At 37.3% G+C, this 23,496-nt stretch overlaps 2 protein-coding genes across 2 annotated transcripts; both read left to right on the top strand.

Moving 5' to 3' along the window:
- The first annotated feature begins 364 nt into the window (after positions 1 to 364).
- On the top strand, positions 365 to 23,287 carry LOC141435594 (SCY1-like protein 2). Its single transcript, XM_074098321.1, has 11 exons — positions 365 to 476; positions 7,565 to 7,695; positions 10,031 to 10,154; positions 13,849 to 13,994; positions 14,869 to 15,022; positions 15,132 to 15,381; positions 15,647 to 15,783; positions 16,359 to 16,614; positions 16,756 to 17,015; positions 17,261 to 17,329; positions 22,929 to 23,287. The coding sequence occupies exons 1-11, from the start codon at positions 375 to 377 to the stop codon at positions 23,229 to 23,231; spliced, it is 1,932 nt and encodes a 643-aa protein (XP_073954422.1). The 5' UTR covers positions 365 to 374; the 3' UTR covers positions 23,232 to 23,287.
- On the top strand, positions 1,880 to 3,872 carry LOC141439655 (uncharacterized). Its single transcript, XM_074103989.1, has 2 exons — positions 1,880 to 2,786; positions 2,910 to 3,872. The coding sequence occupies exons 1-2, from the start codon at positions 2,358 to 2,360 to the stop codon at positions 3,684 to 3,686; spliced, it is 1,206 nt and encodes a 401-aa protein (XP_073960090.1). The 5' UTR covers positions 1,880 to 2,357; the 3' UTR covers positions 3,687 to 3,872.
- Positions 23,288 to 23,496: the final 209 nt, after the last annotated feature.

Raw genomic sequence — 23,496 nt, 5'->3', positions numbered from 1 at the left:
ATATGAGTAAATGGATCTTCTGGAAATTATACAATAGACTGGAATACAGTTATTTAAAAAAAGGTATAAATTTGTTTAATTTATTGAAAACGATTAAACTGATCAAGTGCTACCGGATTGTAAATGTTTTAAGTGGTTCCACTGAAAAACAGCATTACGGCTACATTATAAGTAATTAAGTGAGAGCCAATTTACACTGTTCGTGTTTATTTTTTCCTTCTATTTTTTTTCTGTGTACACGTGTAAAGAAATAATTCCGTCTCTCAATTTTGAATTTTATAGATTGATGCCATTATATTCGGGATTAATTTTTGATTGTTATTTATGCAGCACCGGAGGTACAGACGAATGGGCATTGCAACATTCTATCTGACATGTTCTCGCTGGGGCTCGTCATTTGCGCAGTCTTCAACAACGGGAAGCCGCTCATCCAAGCCAACAATAACCCCATGTTGTACGTGAAGCAGATCGAATTTGTAAGTAGCCTTTACAACTGGTGAAGTGGTGATGCAACGGATACGAATACAATAATTCTTATTCACCGAATATCAACTCACTAACTAATATTCTTTCCCAACTTAAAAACCGGCCAAGAGCGTGTCGGACACGCCCGAAATAGGGTTCCGTAGCCATTACGAAAAAATTAAGTTACGATTTACGATACGGAATCTTCCATAGTTTAGGTATATTTTATACTTTAGGCTGCTAATTACTCTTAAACTACTAATAATTCTCAAGCAAACTTAACCGCCATAATTTTCCTTGAAAGTTTGATATACTTACTACCATCTTGATTTTTTTCAAATTTTTCCACCTACCGGTTTAGATTTTTTTAATGACAATTTTCACTTAAAATTTGAATATTTCGCAAACAAATCGCTGAACCGAAAAATCGTCTTTGCAAACCCATAATGGTTTTAAAAGACCTATCCAACGATATCGCACACTATAGAGTTGGATGAAAAAAAAACACCCCTACTTTACGTCTATGGGAGGTACCCTAAAAAAATTTTTTTATTTCATTTATTATTGTACCATTTTGTCGGCATAGTTTACATATATATCCGTGCAAAATTACAGCTTTCTAGCATTGATAGTCCCTGAGCAAAGCTGCGGACGGACGGACAGACAGACAGACAGACAGACAGACATGGCGAAACTATAAGGGTTCCGTTTCTGCCATTTTGGCACCGGAACCCTAAAAATCCACTATAAACTCAGAAATATAAAAAATAAATCGCTCGGGGCCCAAAAATCTATGATACCTATCTCTAGTTTTTGGTGTGGACACAAAGTTACTTGTATTGAATATACAACATGCAACAAACTCTTTACTGTACTAAATAAGTAAACAAACAAAATTGACAAACAATATAACATAAAGGTTTATGAGAAAACATTAAAGACAAAAAAAAACAAAACTATTCAGTGCCTGGGGCAGGCATGAACACTGCTGGTTTTGGGTCTGTCCATCCGATGGATCGGAATTTATGACGCGTACCTCGAATGCACATACTTGTATTTAATTTTGATTAATTTACACTTTAAGAAATGTTTCTTGGGGCATAGTTTACATACTTATACCTACTTATACATATATTCGCAGAATATTGAAATCACTATTAATATTCGTATTCGTACTCCTAAAAGTACTATTCGTTGCATCACTATTTTACAAATGTACTTACGGTAATACCTCCTAGCTCGTGCGCTCCAGAGCTTAGGCATCGAATATTGATAGTGGCCTAGAAGCGAAAATGTTTATACGAAACATCACCTCTTTGAAGTAACTACCAGTAGGTACTTACAACAAGTTTATCGTTTAGGTCGAGTAATACTGCTGATACCTATTAAAAATGGACTATGAAATGTGTAAACTTCATTTTCAACACACCTGCTCGTAAAGTAGGTCTTATTACAGCGTATTTACACTGATAATGCAGAATATTACCCATGCCGTGCCTTTTACATTACATTATCGCACTAGTGCCTTTTCATTACATATCTTTTTAAATATTAGCAAGAAGTATTAATGTTTCGAAAACAGCTAAGTAGTTATTTGCGTAAATATAAAATTCAATTCAAAATGTGATAAATAATTAAAGAATTTCATGAAACTGCTTGTTAGCTTGTTGGTATTTATAATTTGACGGTGTATTTTTAACTATAAATACCCAATTTCAAAATTTATAAATATGTGGCTGATTAGCTACTTTGCCGGTGCCCTTATCTCAGACTTGCGCGCGCATGCAGCGCTGAGCGCGCGAAAAAAAAAATTACGGCCGCCATCTTTTAAATGGGTTTCTGTTTGTTAAGTTTATTCACAGTATTGCATTTCGTTAGTGTTGTTTTGTAAAATGTCGAATTTAGATAACGAAGAATTACTTATCGAGTGTACGCCGCCAGATATCATAGTTGAAGCGCAAAATGCGAGTGATAGTCTTTTGCCCTCAAAATCAAAAGATAAATACATGCAAGCCTACGCAAATTTCATTCAATGGAAAAATAGCAAAAATGCAAGCTCTTTCTCAGAAAACGTGTTCATGGCTTACTTTAGTGAACTGGCGAAGAGGTATAAACCTAGTTCGCTTTGGTGTATATATTCTATGTTGAAGAGTACCGTGCAGAATAAAAATGCAATTGACATCAAAGCGTACACCAATCTAACTGCATTCTTGAAAAGACGTTCAGACGGCTTTTACAGTCGAAAATCCAAGGTTTTAACACCTAATGAAGTGGAGAAGTTCATTAAAGAAGCACCGGATAATCAATATCTAGCGACAAAGGTCAGTTCCACTATTTAGTTTTGTATTCATTATTATAATATTTGTAGGCGGTATTGTGAGTGTTGATATAATAGGAACTAAGTACGATTATTATAACTTAATTATGATTTTATTTATTTTCAGGTCGCATTAATATTCGGAATTACTGGTGCCTGTAGGCGTCAGGAATTAAACAACATTACGACAAAAGATATAGAGAATCACGGAGAGATGCTACTTGTCAAAATTCCGAACACTAAAAATAAAATTCCTCGGTCATTTACTATTCACGGACCATTTTATGAAATAGTGAAAAAATATGAAAGTTTACGTTCAACAAAAGGAAAATCTGACCGGTTCTTCCAAAATTTTCAAAACGGCAAATGCACGAGTCAGCCTATCGGAGTGAACAAATTTGGATCGATGCCTAGAGAAATTGCCAAGTTTTTAGGCTTACCACAGGCTGACGCTTACACCGGACACAGTTTTAGGCGGACTTCAGCTACATTGCTGGCTAATTCAGGAGCCGATATATTGACTTTAAAACGCCATGGGGGATGGCGATCTAATAATGTCGCCGAGTCATATATTGAGGACTCCATCCAAAATAAAGCCGACATAAGTGCCAAAATAACACAAGCAATCCATTTGGAGCCACAATCCAAGAAGTTCTGCCCTGAACCGCGTCCTTCCACCTCATATGCCAATGATGATTTGGGATTTCATACGTTTGCTAATGATGAAACGCAATGTTCTTCTACCTCCTTTCAGAATGTTGCATTATCACCGACATTTACAAATACCCAAGAACAAAGCAATGAAATAATTAATAATACAATTAAACATACAGTACAAATGCCTCATAAGGCGGTAGCATATCATTTCAATAATTGTACTTTTAATAACTGTTTCAATAATTAAAGTTTTTAAATAAATGTGAACTTTTATTTACTTTTCCTCGCAAGTGTGTTGAAAAACGTCGTATGAAACACGTGAGCATTGGTCATTACACTTTTCGTCTCCATTAAGCCTTCGCCTTCGGCTCAGGCTTAAAAACCGACTCGAGTGTAATGACCAACATAGCACACTTGTATCATAATGTACTATTACTTAACGCCACTCAATTTAATGACAAACTCTAAAATATCGAAATGACTTGAGTTTGGTTGGTTTGCTTTGTTTGTTACCCATGCAATGTTACATTCTTTGTGGCATCACACTCTTAATAACGACAGCAATTATACATCGTTTTAAGCAACAAGCACAGTACTTTTCAAATTGTTAAAATTTATAAGAACTACAGCTTTATACACCGTGTTGTTTATATTTTGTTACCATGTAGCAGTGGGACTTATTATAGGCTGGGATGATGATGATGATTATAGTCCACAGCATGTTTATTTACTTTAACTAACAGCAAAATAGAATGTTCTAAGAATTCTTCAAGAACTCCATAAAATGCCCAGTCCCTTAAGTGAGACTGTAAAGAGTTAACCATGTGTAGGTATGTACTTACTTACTTAGTATGGGTCTATTTTTAAACCTGCATTTATTTACTGCCCTATACCCGCAGCTTTGTCCTCGAATAAATAAATAAATAGTCTAACCTGTACCGTGTCGATTTCAAAAAATCCTTTCCTACGCCTGCGCCTCTACGATCTTCAAGGAATATTTAAAGCCTCTAGCTCTAATGATTTAGTATGGGCGTTGCCAGTCAGTCACGTTAATTTTATATCCTTACGAATATTATAAATGCAAACGTAACTCTGTTTGTCTCTCTTTCTGTCTGGGGATGAAATGGGGTAGTTTTTATCCCGGAAAATTACATGACCCGCGGGATAGCGACAAACGAATTTATATTAAGGAAAATAATATTATGATTTGTATTAATACTGAAAAGATTCATTGGTTTCCTTGCAACATCTTCCGGCCGTAATATTTACGTCGTAATTTACTCGTTTTATCAAATGGCGAATGCCATTCCATTTATTTACGTAAAATTAAGCGACTGCACCAGTGCTCGGTATTTCAATCGACAAATGGAATTAAACGGAATTTATACTTGTTGAAATTGGAAATTTGAATTCCTGATTTACTTTATCATTTGATCTGATTTCAATTAGTATGGTGCGAGTAAGTGCCGTTTAATAATGTTTTCACCTCAGCAGCTCAAACAGGCAAGTTTTGCTATGAAAAATCAGTGACCAAAATCCATGAGACAAAGTAGCCTTTTAATTATTTTTCTTAAATGCTGAGGAGTGCTGGGTCCACTCACTGAATTACAAATATTTGAACTTGACATTGATCTGTCACTTTCACTTCAATATGAAAAAAGCGAGAGATAGGATCAAATCTATACTATAACTTCTGTAGGCCTAAAAAGAAACAAACAAACGTTCGGATACACATATAACATAAAAATTACAAAACGTCTGTTATATTAAGTATATATAGTGCATTACTCAAGGGATTTAGTAAAGGACTTATTGTTCGAAGCTTGTACGGTGCTTTTCTCAAATATAAACTAAAAAAACTACAAAGTTAAATTAGCAAACAAAACGAACATAAATGAACGAATATCCCGCTCAATTTTACTTAGTTTTTTTTACTTTTTAATTAAGCAAGAAGCATTAAGTATACCAACCTAATAAAAAAATACTGCGTTTACCTTTAGCATGAAAAATTATGTCAATAGAGAATTAATTATAATAAGGACAAATTGAAAAATAAAAACACGAGATGAAATTAAAAAACTATAGTGAATTTTATGACATTCATTTTCCTATATACTCTTTTAATAAAGTATGCAACCTCGTTGTACGAAAGCCGCTGCCCTTGTTTTTTTAATAAAATCGTTCCGTATACTGCCTAGGTATATACAACTAGCTTATGCCCGCGACTTCGTCGGCGCGGACTTAGGTTATCGCGCGGTGGCGCCCTCTACCGGAATAAAAAGTATCCTATGTTGATCCTTGGCGCTTAAGCTATCTCTATACCAAATTTCATCAAAATTGGTTCAGCGGTTTTGACGTGAAAGCGTAACAGACAGACAGACAGACAGAGTTACTTTCGCATTTATAATATTAGTAGGGATAATATTTGTCAGCGAGGGAATGCCGCAAGCATACCTACTAGGCACGATGCCCCGGGTAGGAGAGATACAGGGTTTAGATATTTTTTAATCTATATAATTGTTATCGTTTCTTTTTATACTATATTTTGTCAAATTAAATAAATTTGCAAGTAATATATTAATGTTTCAAACAATAGAAATCGTAATAAAATCATATTTAAAGGTTTATTTTTATAAAAAATATACGTTTAATGTTCCACCTTTTTAATGACCCAAAGATGAGATTTTTTGCAGTATTAAAAAGTATGATGTTACGAGTATGAGATTTGTATCGTACCTAATGGATACTTTTTCTTTCCATATTCAAAACCTGTCTACTTATCGGTGACTTTTGATCGTTGTCTGGCATTCTTAAGTGACTTTAAGAATAATAGCGACTGTCTGTATGAATCATTTTTGAGAAAAAGTTTTAAATATGATTAAGTAAGTACTATATTTATTTCTTAACAATCGGATTACTTATATTTTAATATTTTTTATATTTTTTGTCTTCTAAATATATGTGGTTCTATTTTAACCTTTAATTTAAATGTTCTCGCTGCTTAGGTGAAAAGTTGTATGTGTCACACGTTACCATTTTTTTTTTACATCCCTTGCTGTCACTCGTGATTCAATTGTAGAATCCTTCGCTTACTCGGGATTCAAAATCAACACTCGCATCAAAAAACGACTTTGCTCTCTTGTTGCCCAAATAACTATTTCCTAATTACTAATTAAATGACGCGTACTGTAAAAAAAACCGCGGTAAGCTGAAGTCTTGAGCAGAGGGTTGCGTATTCGCGTCCGGGTTCTAACCTCTCTTAGTTTTCTAAATTGCCGCTTTTGGTTCTACGGTGCGATTTGGCCGGGCTCTGATGATGGAGCAGTCAGACAGACACTGAAACTCCAAGACAGAACAACCATCGCCGTCCTTGGGCACCTACTTACATATAAAACTTTTTTTTAACAATGTTTGTAATTAACTTTAAGCGTGTTTTTGAAAAATCAATAAGCCCGCCTTTAAAATACAGCTTGTATTTTTGATACAACCTCAAACTTTAAGGGTAGTTAGTGAAGGCCCTCATAATCACACTTTATTATGATTTATTAAAAAATGTAGCTTATTATTTTCCTTATAAAATTAATAAGCACGCGATGTATCACTACGTGATACTACTTTGTTTTTATTCAAAACGTCGCACTTGTCGATGTGACAGCTGTCACAGAACGCTGCTCTCTCGTATCAAATTATTGTATGCATTACATTGCTGCTCGAAAATATTTCTACGCTCTGGTAGTTAATTCTAAATTAACAATTTGTTTTCATATCGGTTCACAGTACTTAAATCTTCGTCTGGTTACAGTTTGAGGTAGTATCAAAAATAAACGCTGTATAGTGATGAACTGAAAATATCGAAACATGACAAAAAAATAGGACAATAAAAAGTTAACTAAATTCAATGTAATACAAGACAAGACCAAACACAAACGGTAAACTTGAAACATGTCCTACCATCGACATGTATATAATCCCAGCCTATATACGTCCCACTGCTGGGCACAGGCCTCCTCTCAGAATAAGAGGACTTGTGCAGGTTGCCTCGCGATGTTTCTTGTTTCTTTTCACCACGTCTTTCTTTATATGTATATATATAAATATTTAATGGTGCTGTTTATGCGGTGGCAGTTGGACCAGCAGGTGAGCGCCGTGTTGCCTCGCGTGCCGGCCGCGTTACAGGAAGCCGTCCAGCGGTTGCTCGCGCGAGACCCGCACCCCCGACCAACCACGCAGCTGCTGCCACTCATCAAGTACTTCAAGTAAGCCCTCGGTCGATATCCTTCTGAGGACCTATGCACCCGCCGTAGTTTTAACCACGGACGACGCGCAGTTAACGCGCTTCACCCCCAGGATCCCAATCAAAAATTTGTATGTTGCCAACAGATGCACGGCAACGGCATGCAAAATGCAACAGATGCACGTGAACAGAGAAACTTCAGCCACCACTGTACGTAATTTAACCGTGTAATGCTATTCTGGTTAATTAATGACCACATTTACTTCCAGTATATATGTACGAGTATAACTCGGCTAAATTATGAACAGTGGTGAGTGGCTCAACAATCCCGGTTCGCGTTGGTACTTACTTGATAAAGAATTTAGCGTAGAGTCCCGAGTCTTCAGTAGTTTGTGTTATTTTAAAAGCAAATATTTAGTTCTGTATGTAGTACGCTCGCCAGTTTTGGCTAAGTTTATTTCATCATCATCATCCCAGCCTATATACGTCCCACTGCTGGGCACAGGCCTCCTCTCAGAACAAGAGGGCTTGGGCCATAGTTCCCACGCGGGCCCAGTGCGGATTGGGAACTTCGCACGCACCATTGAATCGCTTCGCAGGTCTGAGCAGGTTTCCTCACGATGTTTTCCTTCACCGTAAAGCTCTTGGTAAATTTCAAATGTAATGCCGCACATGAATGTCGAAAAACTCAGAGGTGCGAGCCGGGGTTCGAACCCACGACCCTCTGCTTGAGATGCGATAGGTCAAACCATTAGGCCACCACGGCTTACTAAGTTTATTTACGTATAAATAATACATATTTTATAATCGAATTTTATTTGTAGTTTTCAATGAATCTTAATGTAATACTCGTATGTATTTTTCTATAATCAGTTAAATAAAACTTGAATATTTAGATAATATAGTGTATGTTAAGTTTTTTATAAAGGACGCAGGGATCCAGGAGGTTCAACTGAGATTCAGTCATCAGCTTTTTGAGAATTTTCGGAACCTATAAAATACACTTGTATGTGCATAATATGCTCCAAGGCTACGTACGCACTATTCGGTTAGCCGCGCGGTTTTAGCGCACCGTCTCTTTCTCAAGCGATGCCCGCAAAGTGCGTTATAGCGCTAAGACCTGGTTCAAATAATAGGTTGACAGTTTTACCGTTGACTGACTGTCGGATCTTGCTTTTCCTTGGTGCTGCCGATCCGACGTGAGACCATTATTATCCAACGCACGGATGCTCGTGATCTCGCGCACCATCTGTGTCTACAATCATCCTGTACCGTTTGACAGAAAAAAGTGCTAAAATCAATATTGTAATTAAGAGTACGTTAGGCAATATGGCCTCTGAATACCATATTAGTTATCAAACCCGAGCGAAATCGTCGCTGAACGTCAGCGTACCTACGCCATTTCCATACACTAATTCTGGAGGTGCGCTAGAGGTCCACCCTACACAACTCAGTCATCACACCTATACATAGAAGTCATTTACCACTATATTGACGTGTACATTCACATTATTATTTTTCATCACACTTGCTCGTAAACAGTGTCGTAACATGCAGGCTACCTTGGTTGCAACCCCCCTAATAAAACCCTCGACCTTAATGTGCTTGTCATGAAACCCGTGGTCGGTAAATGAGTCATTGCCCGTACTAATTTTCATGTCATGAAGCCCAAGGTCGGTTAATGAGTTTGTTACTGCATGGTGTGCTGCTGCTCCGTGCGCGTGCTGCACACGCACGCCATGCACATGCTGAGCTGGCGCTGCCAAAAGCGCAGTCAGCGGTATCAGCAATTTTTAATAAAATAATAGTTTTTATTTTACAAATATACAATTTTACTCGCAAATGTGATGAAAAACATTGTATGTCGCGCGGGTGGTACTAGATTTACGAACATCGACTCATTAAATTCTAATAGACTCTCGTTCGTAATTCCTTATTTACCGCCCTTAAGACACAATGTACTATTTCAATAAACATTACTATAGTTTTACTTACCCATATCTCACACACAGACAACTTAAAATAAACGGTCACTAGTTACACTAACTACTGTTGCGCTAGCCTATAATTAACTGAGGTGGTCAGGGTTGTCCTCATCACATCTTTAGAATCGCCCTGTGTGTGTTCTACCTTTCTTATTTTTTCCTAATTATAAATTCAAACAATCCACAAACGTCATGGTGTAATGTTTGTCTTTTTAAATATAAACATTATTAATTCTATCTGAACTTTGTCACAAATATATTCAACGATAGCCTGGACACATTATTTTGCCCCTGATTAAGAAGTTTACTCTATAATGATAAAAAATATTAAGATAAGTGTACGGCTGAAGCAAGACATATTTTATCGCTCAGATGCCAGAGCGAGCAGGCGATCCAGGCTATGCAGTTCCTAGACGTGATCACAATGAAAGATCCCAACCAGAAAGCCAATTTCTATCGCGTCACTCTCATCGACGCGTTGCCGTACATACCAAAGGTAAGGAACCCTTGAAATATTAGCAGAAAGCGAAGTAAATATCTTACCTCCAAGGCGCCGTTGGAGAGTACTACAACAGTAAGGGTTTGTCAAAGGGAAACTAATTAACAAAGTATAATGCCGACCTATAAGTACACCAGTTTTTTATTTCGCCGGCGGGCCACCCTGGAATGATTACCGGTATGTTTTAACTTTTTAATTACACGATCAGGCCGTCAAGAAGTTTTTAAAGTGATCTTCCCATAATAAAAAAGAAAACAAAAATGTCTACAATATTTTTTCAACGAGTTTTTTTTATAAAGCAGCGTTCTGTTGTTTTAATGGCTTATGCATGCCCAAATGAATTTAAACGAAGTTAAGAGGCCTATTGTTCTGATAAAGTGGATAATGAGTGGAAAACAAAGTTTACATTACTCATAGACTAATTTAATATAACAGCTGTAACAATACAATAAAATCTTTTTGGTACTTGAAAGCAAGAGTTATGATCGTGACTGCTGAATATATCCACTCAAACCCTGCGTGAAATGTAATGCTCTCAAAGTTGTTTATAGACTAAGCCGAGTTTTCTAATCAAAGTTTGAGTTAACTTTGCCTAAACGATGAACATGGCTATTAAGAGCGCGCAAACATTTTGTCCCAACTCGTCACTGGCGCGATCTCCTTCCCGCGGCCCGTGTTTCACCCGCACACTACAGCGGTTTGCTGTGTGCGTACGATGCGAGCGTTGCCGAAACATTAAACACATCTTGATCGTTGTACATTTTCCGTCTTAGTAAAATTAAGAAAAAAAATTTGTTGCGATTTAAATATTTTTATTCTTTAACATAATAATTTAATTTATTACTTACAAGCTTTTTACTTATCTTGCCCTGTTAGTATGTTAGTTATTAGTAGGTATGGATAAAATTTTGGAAGCTAAACTTGACTAAATATGCGTTTTCAGATTAAGTTAAAATTTTACATACGTGTGTAAATCAAATGACAATGCAGTATATTATTATGATTTATGAAGCCTGATCTGATGATGGAGCTGGAAGGTGGCCGTAGGAACTCTGTAATAAATCTATATAACCACATCGACTTTGGACTCGTTTGATTCGTCTTGACAAGTTACTTTGGCCCTAGATGGCAACAACGTATAAAAATTACAGTCAGTAAAAAAAGCTGGCATAAAAAAAATAATTTTTCAGTGCGCGCAAAATATTTAGTTTCAATGTTTTCTCACGCATATGATGGTATACTGTGTGAGGGCACGTAATACTTAGTAAATAAATGAATATTTCATCATCATTGCTCATAATTATTTTCATCTAATACCTTTAAACGAGCAATTCTTTTGCAGGTGGTAGGACCTTGTGCAAGGTCCGCCCGGATTGCTACCACCATCTTGCTCGCTAATCCTGCCGTGAAGCAGCAGTGCTTGCATTGTTGTGTTTCGGCGTGGAGAGTAAGACAGCCGGTGAAATTACTGGCACGTGAGGTATCCCATCTTAGGCCTCTAGGTTGGCAACGCGTCTGCAATACCCCTGGTGTTGCAGATGTTTATGGGCGGTGGTGATCTCTTACCATCAGGAGACCACTTGCTCGTTTGCCATCCAGTCGTATAAAAAAAAAAAATCCGAAATCCCCGATATATACATATATATATATATTTCGGCGATAATGTGTGTTATATATTGTATGTATGTATGTCACGGGTACGGTATTGAATCCTGAGCGTAACGAAGGACTCCAGATTTAACTCCCGAGCGCAGCGAGGGTGTCGTGCGTTAACTCCCGAGCGAAGCGAGGGTTTTAAGATGGAGTCCTTAGATCAGATGGAGTCGACTTCTCTGGGAGTAGATTATTAACAATGCGTAAGGCGTCTAATTTAATGGACTACGGAGTCCAATGACATTTTAGTAACAGGAATTTCATTAGCTATCGTACATGTTCGGAGACAGTCTATCAAAACTGAGTAGTATCCTGGAATGTTTAATAAACAATAATCTTCATTTTATATGATTTCACTTGGTACGTACCTAATAAAATACTGTGCAAACTAGACAAAAATTGTGGCAAAATCTAATTTTTTTAAAGTTGAAAATGCATCATTCATTTTACATATTGGGACTTATAGAAATCTCATGATTAGGTATATTCGACATTTCAGTCTGTTCTATTTTCCGTCTGAAAACAAATGCAATCTTAAAATCAAGAAAGTAATGTTATCATAAATCCAAATTGAATTAAATGCTATCTTAAAACCAAAAACAGTAATTTTACAGTAACCTTAATTCCGATTTGAAGTGAATTTAACAAAAAATTATATTTATGGAACTAGATTTCTATCTTGGATTTACAGTAATGGTAATTAATAATGATGAATAACCTTTTCTAAGCAGCTCATACTGTGTTAACAGTACTGTGTTTTTTCATCCCAAATGATTTTAGTTTATTGCCCATATCTAAGAATATAAGATTTTTACTGTACAACAAGATTTTATTTACTTTTATATCATACTCACTATCATACTAACAAACATACTAACAGGGCAGTTAAATAAAAGCTTTAATAACTTTAACTTACATTATTTTTTTTATACAATATTTTTTGCTGATTGTACCTTTGTCCCTGGTTACCACCTAGGACTCGTCAAGACAAATCTAATGAGTCCAAACTCGATGGGTTATGTCGTTTTATTACAGAGTTCTTGTGGTTACCTTCCAGCTCCATCATCAGATCAGCTTCATGTCATAATAATAATATTACATTGTCATTTTATTCACACATGCACGCAAAGTTTCATCTCAATCAAAAATCGGGAAGTGGGTCAAATTTAGTTAATACTTACACACTACATACTAACATACCACTAATATGGCAAGTTAAATAAATGCTTGTGAAATGTAAAATGCGTCTACCCGTATTAGTTTGAGTGAAAGTTGCGAAAATTTAAAACATTTAATTTTAACATGTAAAATTACTTATCAAGTATCAAGCAATTGCAGACACGCTATAACTATCGTGGTTGCAGTAAAGGTTGTTAACCTTGCGGAGAGCGCAGAGCGATACGTCCGTTCTTTGGGAGTGCCCGGCGCTTTCTGAGTCGTAACTATTAACGCGCGAGGTTATATAATCGATTTAGGACCCAAGTTTAGAAAATTCTCAAAACTAAATGAGCTATTATTAAGCGCTGAAAAAAATATTACAGACTAACATTCCTGTAGATTTATAATAAAATTGTTTTATTGGCAAATACATCACAGCAATGAGATAAAAATGATGAAGTAGACCGATTTAGACCTTTTGAAGAATGGTATTTGAATAATTAATAACTTAATATTTTGATACATATGATGACCCTATGTCTTAAAAGACTATATTTCCTATTATAAAATACTAAAGTTACACTGTTTGTTGGTGGTTATAATGGAAATATTTCACATGAAAGACAGCTCTGACGCGTATTTTTGTAAAACCTCACTAACAAAATGATTTGCCAAAAAAGTCGCTGACGGAAATAAATGGAATCACCGCTATACATCAGAGTAAGAGTTATCTATATGTTACATTAGTTTTTCTTAAAAAACGTAAGCATTTAGACATTAATAAGGCATTTGAAAAACCTCAAAATCGCTGAATGGGCAATTTTTCGTTTGCACGCTCTTAAGTACTTACGGGGTTTTAGTGTGAAGGGATATCTTACAGAAACTGCGTTGGCAGCACGTATGGCCGGCGCTACAGATGGAGGTTCGCACGGCGGAGGTTCTGGCTGCGGTGTTGCAACCAGTCATCTGGCTCACCAACGAGGCAGCTCCAGACGAGTTCTCACACTATGTGCTGCCTACACTTAAGTAACTATCCCGTTTTTAGTTCATAAACCTATCACAGTGTTTTTAGAGATTAATTTATTTGCTTTTGTACGATCGAAACCTCATCGAAACGCTCACCGCACAACGGTTAATTGGCATTGGCCACACGAGCAATGTACTAGATTTAGTTATTAATACGAGTATAATATAAATTAACTGAGGTACTTTTTTTATTATTATTATTATAAATTAAAACTTCACAATGCCGGTATAGTATAAAACAAAATAAAGGTAACTAAAACTACATACAAACTAAAATTATAAATAAAAAAGTTGCCCAAAATCACTGCCAGGTGGTAAGGTGCCCAGAAGGCTGGCAGCATTACCACGCTGTATGGCAATGCTTAATTTTTGTGCTAAGAAAAAGCCAGCCCTCTGGTCACCCGAAGCCGTAATCAATTTGGACGACAATGATTTATAAATATTAAAAGCACTCAAACCCCAAGGACCCATGGTACTTAATAGGTACTTAATTAAATTATCTGTTCATATTTATTTATTTATTTATGTAGTCTTATGTAGTTAATAGTGTGAAGTATATCTTTGTAGCGGTCCGTGGGTCACCGACGGTGCTGGCTGAAAATCAGCGCTGCGGTGCTTTTACCGCTTCAGCATTATGCTGAGCCATCTGATTCACAACCGCAACGACACATACTATCCTTCGTATTGTCTATTTGTAATTAATAATATTGTTGTGTCTTGTTGTGTGAAATAATGTATTTTCTTTCTTTCTTTCTAGGTATAAAAAATATGAATTCTTTTATGTTACTTTCTTTTGCAAATCTTTTTATGAAATGAGCTTATTTGAGATTGTGCAGTGCATCACTTCGTATCAAACTGAACATATACTTTTCAGGAACCTAATGAACTCGCCCAAGAGTGTTCAAGCCTCAGTTACAATATTAGAGAATCTGCATATAATTCTCAAAAAGTGCCAAAAGGAGGAGGTTAACAACGAAATCATGCCAATCCTCTACGCCGCTATGGATAACAACACCAACCAAATACAGGTTTGCTAATTACTTTTGTGAGGTTGATCCACGGATTAATTAAAGAATTTTACTCTTCGGCACTGTGTGCGATCTCATTACATGAGTTAAATAATATTGTTGTTTGCAGACGGCGTCTCTGATTGCCATGCAAAATGTATCTGATTACATTGAGGATAAAGCTTTGCACGGGATCGTACTAGGGAAAGTTAAAGTGCTACTTGAGAAGAATCAAAGCGATGTTAAAATAATAAGCCTGATTTTGGGCTTTTACGAGAAAATACTGCTTAGGCTGGAAAGGAATCATATCCTCGAGCAAGTGATTCCGACACTCCTCAGCATGAGGTTGAGTGACCCAGATATTATAAACCGGGTTGTTAGTAAGTATTGTCTAAATGAAACTTACACCAAAATATGACTTTGGTATTTATTTTTTATTGCGACTGCTGTAATGAGTAAGTTATCCTTGGCCTTTCCTACCCTCCCCATCCTCTTTAGCTTACGATTTACTTGCAGCACTGCGAATTTATGACATTGCTTGCGCACACAGAGCGACAGCGAAATACTTGCAAAGCATTTGTCTACTTGAGTTGAGTTTCAAATTAGTCATTGCTTAATCGTTTCGCCACGTGGCGTTTGTTACAGGACTGTATAAGTCAATGCTCCTGGAAAGGAAGTTTGGCTTGACAACGAACGTTATGGCTACAAAGATGATTCCGTCTCTTGCGCCGCAAACCGTTAATCCGGCTTTGAACGTTGATCAGTTCACAAATCTTATGGAGGTATATTTTCCTTTTCTTTATTGTTTACGTACCAGCAATCTAAAAATCCAGTCCAGCTTCATAAAACTTCGTTATTATATCAAATTGTTTCGCAATAATTTTATTAAATAGTTTTTTAGCGTGTCGGAAGAATCTGGTCGTATAACCATTCGAATTTTAAAGTAAACACAGTTCTTAGCATTTCTATGGTCTCAAAAGAAAAGAAGAACAGCGCCGTTCGCAAGACCGGCAATTTTGAAGATTTGGGACTATTTTGTGACATACAACATACAACTTTCTTAAATTTTAATTTCTTTTTGTGATTTCGTACTTTGTCACTAATAAATTATTTCTTTCTTTTTTACTATGGTAGACAATTTGAAAAAGTGGCAATCAGTGGAGGCTACTACGGAATTTGAAAATCGAAGTTCTTATCGTATCGCTGACGCTAATATTATTTAATATGAGAGTGAGAGCGGTACGATACGAACTTCGATTTCCGAAATTTGCCAATAAGGACAAGTCGTACCAAATCCTTTTATTATTTTTAACAAAAATCCTGATACAACATTTTTAACCGCGTGAATAACTTCCAGATACTATACGATATGCTGGATAATATTGATAAAAATCAGCGGTACAAGCTAAAACTAGACAGCCTGTCTCTGCCAAGCCCCGACCGACACAGGACATTGCGGCACCAGATGAGCACCGACAATATGAACGTGCCACCCTTCAACATTCCGAACCTGCGCGTGGAGCAACGCAAGACCTCTAGTGCTGAAGATATGGCGCGTAAAAACTCCATGAGTGGACCTAGCGGCACGGGCAGTGTTGGAGGAGGCTTCAAAAGTATGTACTTCTACATACCTTACAAAGTTTACAACATCTCTTCTTTTTCTGGCTGTTTCTGTATTTTATCAAGGCTGTCAATCTCATCTATCTAAATTTATTACAAATTACAAGAATAAGTAACACAAACGTTTCTCACAGGTACCGGCATCGGGCAGTGGTTCTTCGGCTCAAGCAACTCTACAAACCATGACGGCAATTTCTTGCGTGTGGCCAGCGCTTTTCCAAATCGCCGTTTATCCGATAATACTCTTATGACTCCCAAAATACGTATTGCTCCCTCTTGCGCATCTTCCCCCGGTGGGACCCCTGGCGGAAACTCCGGATTACCCACGCGACGCCATTCCAGCATTGGCCCACAGGAACGTCGTGGTTCAGCGGTGAATTTGTCTCCTCCTACCGTAAGTATTCCAAATTTAGTTATGTTCTATGTCGTATTTTGATCACGCTTTTTAGGTTAAATACCTACCTATTAGACAGTAGACTATTAGTGTATGAACACTAATTAGGAGTAGCAATTTAAATTTTTAGACTAAAGAATAGAGAGTTCACGTATTAGTATGAAAGGCAGCTGTGTTGGAGGAGCGGGACAACGGTTGTTAAGGCTGAGACAGTAGTGACGTTGGTGGTTGTTTGGTTTTGGCAGGGCTACCAGTACAGAGGACGTGGCGGCTCAGGCTCGAGCCTGTCCGTGCCGTCGGCGTCACAATGCGTCGTAAGTGATGTGCACAACGTACGCCTGCCTGGCTACGTGTCCTCCCTGAACCCTCTATTGAATGTCGACATGGAACGGCTTGTTATATTGATGTGGACTATTATCTTCTGCGGTCGTGTCTTCTTCCCACACCGACTGGGAGAGATGTCTCATCGCTCACACCACCACCATAAATGTACATCTGCACGATCCTGGTTGGCGTCAATATCATGTAATGAACTCTATCTGTCCGTTCACTAGACCTCTCATCGCATCATCATTAACGCTAATACTTCAATTCCTGCGAGAAAACCGTCAATGGAAAAATAACCTTCAAGGAAAAATGAAATGGTGCATGACCGTTACAACTGTCTTGTTATGAACTGCGATGCATGAGGGCCTCGAGCGTTATATGTATCCGAACGTCTGACTGGAGAGTAGTTCCTCACTGAATGCTATCATCTGTTGTGACGACCAACGAGTAGGTATTATCTGCAGCAGTACTCTGTGTTGTCTGTCTTATCCCGTACATATAATGCAATGCGATTGGATGTAGAATCTGATCTTTAGATGGGCTGGGTTGGGTTGTTGTAATAATTAACATAACACATATCAATAGTGAGTTAATTCTTCCAAAAAAAACTGAGATTTTTAATATATCTGTGTATTTTTTATTCATTTTTGTTTGTGGTTGTATTTTTGGCGATTACTTACAAAGATATATAGTATTGCAGCAAAAATGTGTTTAACAATTAATTGGCTAGTTTGTATTACATGACTGCATACTTCTTTCAGCAAAGTTTTTCAAAATAGCCAAGTAATGCTGTCAATTCTTTTTCTGGAAAAATAGGTAATTTTTAACTAATTAATGACTGTAGACAACTTAAGTTCTTAGTCGACACGATCTTCAATGACCGCTGAGCAACTATGTTTGATGTTAAATGTGAAAGGAAACATTGCTAGTTAATTACTTCATCTCTTCATGTACGAGTATGTAAAGGCTCTGCGCCGAACGTTTATAACGCTGTCTCATTCACTGTTGCTGTTTGTTCTTCTACGCAGCTTGCACGGAGCATGATCGTGAGTACAGTTTCTCTCCTAGACACATCTCTTTGGAAGCGTTGCGGGCCGCGTGAAAGCCTGGAGACAATGTTCTAGCCAGTGACCGTCGCATAATGGTGATATTCTAGAGCATTCCGTCTGTCGGCCATTTTACGTCCCCTCTTCACTTCCATGGACCGTGAGCTATTATGTGTTTGACGTTGCGGCCATGCCGTTCTTTGTCAATACTTTCTGCGTGCCTATTCGTGCTTCATTTCTGTCCGACTTTAATTTCGTTCTATCGTTATTGAGTTGAACAGTTACTAAAGCACAATGGGGACCGCTGCTCAATCTGTATTGTAAGCGTCATTAACTAAACAAATGTTACACTAAGATGTTGCCAAGCAATGGATATATAATACAACTCTCTTACTTTTTCAATAGTATACAGGCAGGTTATACTCCTAGTTATCATCAATAAACCTTCATTTGGCAACATCTCCGTGAATTATCGATTCATTCGTAGAGTAGATTAACAAATAGGTAAACTGATTCACATGGATTGTCATAAACCGTGCATAAACCTAACACGCTTTGGTACCTACGCTAAAAATAATTTCAATTTAAATTATAGCATGTGGTAGTTAATCCTACTCATTGTGTTGCAGGAATCAGCTAGATGCATTTCAACAGTAGTTTACCAATGAGATCACAACAACAGCAATAAAATAATTACATTTAAACTACAAGTTGCAATTTTAGATTCGTATATAACGCGACCCAAGCATGCACCTATCTAATAAGTCATATTGTTAGGACCACTACCAAGAAGTGTATATTCAATTTTGCAGTTTCATAAGACCAACCTCGTACAGCCGAGTTCATAAACTTGTGAGCAAAAAGTTGGTCAAAAATATAAAAATATCTGAACACGACTCTATTGTTAACAGTGTAGAAGCTTGTTCAGATATTTTTGATCAAATTTTTGCTCACAAGTTTATGAACTCGACTGTACCATTACCATATCCTGACTGACTAATCATCCAGCTGAAACTACTGAAGCCAGAGACTTGGAACTTAGTGATGAGCAAGCACTGTATATAAAGTGAGAGGGGCTCATTTTATTTTTCATCACACTTGCTCGTAAACAGTGTCGTAACATGCAGGCTACCTTGGTTGCAACCCTCCAAATAAAACCCTCGACCTTAATGTGCTTGTCATGAAACCCGTGGTCGGTAAATGAGTCATTGCCCGTACTAATTTTGTTGTCATGAAGCCCAAGGTCGGTAAATGAGTGTGATACTGCATGGCGTGCAGGAGCGCGGCGCGCGCACGTCGGGCGCATGGTCAGGCTGGGGTAGGGCGGCGGGCAGGCTGGCGCTGCCAAGAGCGTAGTCAGCGGTATCGGCAATTTTTGAAAAAATATTAGTTTTTCTTTTACAAATATACAATTTTACTCGCAAATGTGATGAAAAACATTGTATGTCGCACGGGCGGTACTAGAATTACGAACATCGACTCATTAAAGCCTCTATTAGTCCTAATTCTAATACTCTCGTTCGTAATTCCTTGTTTACCGCCCTTAATACACAATGTACTATAGGCGTGCTGGGGATTTAAATAAATAAAAAATATTTCTCACTCGTAAAACGTGAATTGCGCTCCCACAGGTACACAGAGAAGGGAAGGGACAAAATCTTCGCCTTACTAAGTACAGAGTCGACAATCAAGATATTGCTGTACCTTTGTGTTGGGGTTGCCAACACTTAGCAGCATATGACTTGGAGATCATAGAGGTGCACTAAGAAAAGATTCGAAAATTCCAAGGGATAGGGAATTGAAGGGTATATTTTTTATTCAAAATATAGATAGATAGATAGATTTATTTATTACTTAGTGAAAATTACATTTAATTCCATACAAAATGTCAAAATATAAAGAATTCACAAAAAGATAGATAAAATATTTTTTTTTTTATAAAAATACGAAAATAATAATAATACGTCAATGAGGAAAATCACACGAAATACACACGTATTCCATGGTTAAATCAAAACATGCAATGATTAAAATAATAAAAAATATACAATCACAGAATGTGAAAAATGACAAACAAAACATATAAAAACAAAAAAAATATATAAACATTCTAGTACTTAATGGTACAGACAAAATAATTATCAGTCAATTACTTTCACTCTACTATTTTACTGAGTACAGTAATTTGTCCAAATTAAACTTCTTGAGTCGACGTCCGAATGTTTCGTCATATATATTTTCGTAACAGCAATTATAACGGACTTTAAACTTGGCAAACAAGTAGGCAGTTATATAATAATGTATAATAAATGAAAACTATTTTCAGGATTTTTTGTAATTAACAGACTTCAAAAAAGGAGGTGGTTCTGAATTCGACTGTATGTTTTTTAGGGTTCCGTATTGAACTAGGAACCCTTATAGTTTCACCATGTCTGTCCGTCTGTCTGTCCGCGGGTAAGCTCAGAGACCGTTAGTACTAGAAAGCTGTAATTCGACATGAATATACATAATATCAGTCACGCCGACAAAGGGGTACATTAAAAAAAAAGTAAAAAAAAAAAATTTAGGGTATTTTTCATAGACGTAAAGTGGGGGTGATTTTTTTTCTCGACTAACCCTATATTGTGGGGTATCGTTGGATAGGTCTTTTAAAACCATTGGGAGGTTGCTAAGGGGGTTGTTATTTTTCTATTCAGTGATCTGTTTGCGAAATATTCAACTTTAAAGTGCAAACTTTCTGTAAAATCGAGCGTCCCCCCCCCCCTAAAATGTAAACTATTGAGTGGAAAAATTTGAAAAAATTCAGAATGGTATTAAATATATCAAATTTACAAGGAAAATTATATCGCCTAAGATTGAAACCTGGAAGATTCAGTACACAATACGAAATCCTTAGAAAAATATTATTTGATTTTTTCATAATGGCTACGGAACCCTAGCCTGAGCGTGTACGACACGCTCTTGGCCGGTTTTTATTTGTATGTTTATTACGCGACAATTCCGCCACTTGTGGACTGATTTTCAAAATTCTTCTTTTGTTCTAAAGAACAAATTGTCACCAAGTCATGATCTAATGATGGAATCCAAGATAAATCGAGGGTAACCCTTAAATTTCATAAGCACACCTATTTATATACCACACCTATTTTATAGCGATTTTGGCATTTTTAACACCATAACCATATCAAGCATTTAAATTCAGAAAGTATCATTTGGTGATCTGGACATGACCTGAAGACCGCAGATAGCCAACGAAATTCGTCAAAGCGAAGTAATGCTCGCGCAGCTATATATATTAAACGAGATATAAACAAACGACTAAGAAAAAGCTATAAGTTAATGTTTTTTTTCGAACTGATCTGAAGCCGAAAGGTAAGCACCGGAACTCTGCACAATGTACAATGAACTCCACACACGCACCGGAACAATATAAAACTATGCCATGTTTGGGCTTAGTGGAATTTTTGTGAGATGCACTTTAGCTAGAAATCAGTGAGAAATAAACAAAAATTTTACCAAAAAGATAAATCGACTACTAAAAAAAAATTTTACTAAAAATTTAACTGACTATAAAAAACCATGAAGATATTTTTTTAGGTTACAACTTTGAAGTCGTTGCCTCAGCACGAGCTAGCAGGAGTGGACCTACAGTGCCTATAGTCGTCTACCTCACCTACACATAAGTACTATTATATTGAGCTTCTATCACTCCTGCTGGCTCGTGCTGAGGCACCGACTTCAAACTATGAGTAGAAATATATTGTCATGTCATGTCATGGTTTTGTAGTCAGTTAAATTTTTTGTTCAGTTTTTTTTCTTACATACAAGGTTTTTATATTGACTGACTCCAACAACGCACAGATGCACTAGAGCTGGAGATTTAAAGCTAATTAAATATATTGGCTAGAAATTCTTTCCTGATGACTCTAAACCTAAAAAGAATACGAGTATTTTCCACGATGTCAGGGCCGAAAGTTGAAATAATCTTAATATCCCACTTTTTTGGGAAATATTACCGGCATAAAATGTGGCCTACTCTACATATAAAAGTACCTATTGCAGCAAACACTATACTGCTGGTTCTGATCTTTAATTGTATCAAATGTAAACTATTTTAAAAGGGTTCATGTTAACTTTAAGAGATTTTGTTACATGTTTGCAATTAGTAAATACAATACAATAAAACGTAAACAATATATTTTATGAAAATTGAATATGCAGTTTTTGTAAAGGTACTCGTACGAAGTTATATAGTTTAGATCTTTTGAAGCTGTAAACTTATTTAAATATACATTATTAATAGTGGTCCTAATCACATACCAGAAAGCCATAACGCGATTCTATAGTGTACTTTTTGACCGGCCTTTAATCTCAACACATTGATTGATACCTTTATTATCTCCAATTTAACTGATCATCAGCGTATTAAAAATTATTTATTTAGGTTGAAATAAAGAGGACCGGAAATTTATTTTCTTTTTATCTTTTTTCTGTAGGTATGCAGAGCGATTTTTTAATGTAATAATGTGTGGTCACATAGGGTGGGTCAATGCCGAATACATCGTCGAGTGTGCCGTTCCTACTGACGTCGTCAATGCAGTCGATCCGGTCGCGGCGGCCGTCAGCGTGTCTCAGCGGCTCGCAAGGCTCGGGCATCCTGCAGCAGCTGAGCAGCGGCATGGTAAGGCACCTGCCCGTCGGCTCTTCCAGCAGCGTGCACGCCAAGCTGCCGCAGCATTGGAGCGCCCTGCAAGGTGCCACCAGCGCCGGCTACAACGCCGTGCACCAAACGGCCCTCGCCGTCAGGAAATGCCCCTCGCTCAATATAACACTCACCCGTTAAACGCGAAATTGTTACCGCCATCCGCAGCCACTGAAGAGACGTTGACTCGTAATTGTCACGTTTGTTATAGGAATACTCGTTTTGTCTGTTATTTCAATAAGATACACTTGGAATTATCTAAGTATTAGGTGTCATAGTTGGGCCAATGTAGCCCGCACGAAACGTCTCTTCGGCGCTCGCGATGGCGCCCGGGCCGCGCCCTGCGCCCGCGCCGCGCTCGCACCCGCGCCGCGGCCCTGCCGGCCGACGCTGCCGAGTGCGTCCA

Source organism: Choristoneura fumiferana, chromosome Z (assembly GCF_025370935.1).
Source record: "Choristoneura fumiferana chromosome Z, NRCan_CFum_1, whole genome shotgun sequence".
NCBI lineage: Eukaryota > Metazoa > Arthropoda > Insecta > Lepidoptera > Tortricidae > Choristoneura > Choristoneura fumiferana.
The sequence above is the reverse complement of the archived record's forward strand: the minus strand, read 5'-3'. Positions and strand labels throughout refer to the sequence as shown.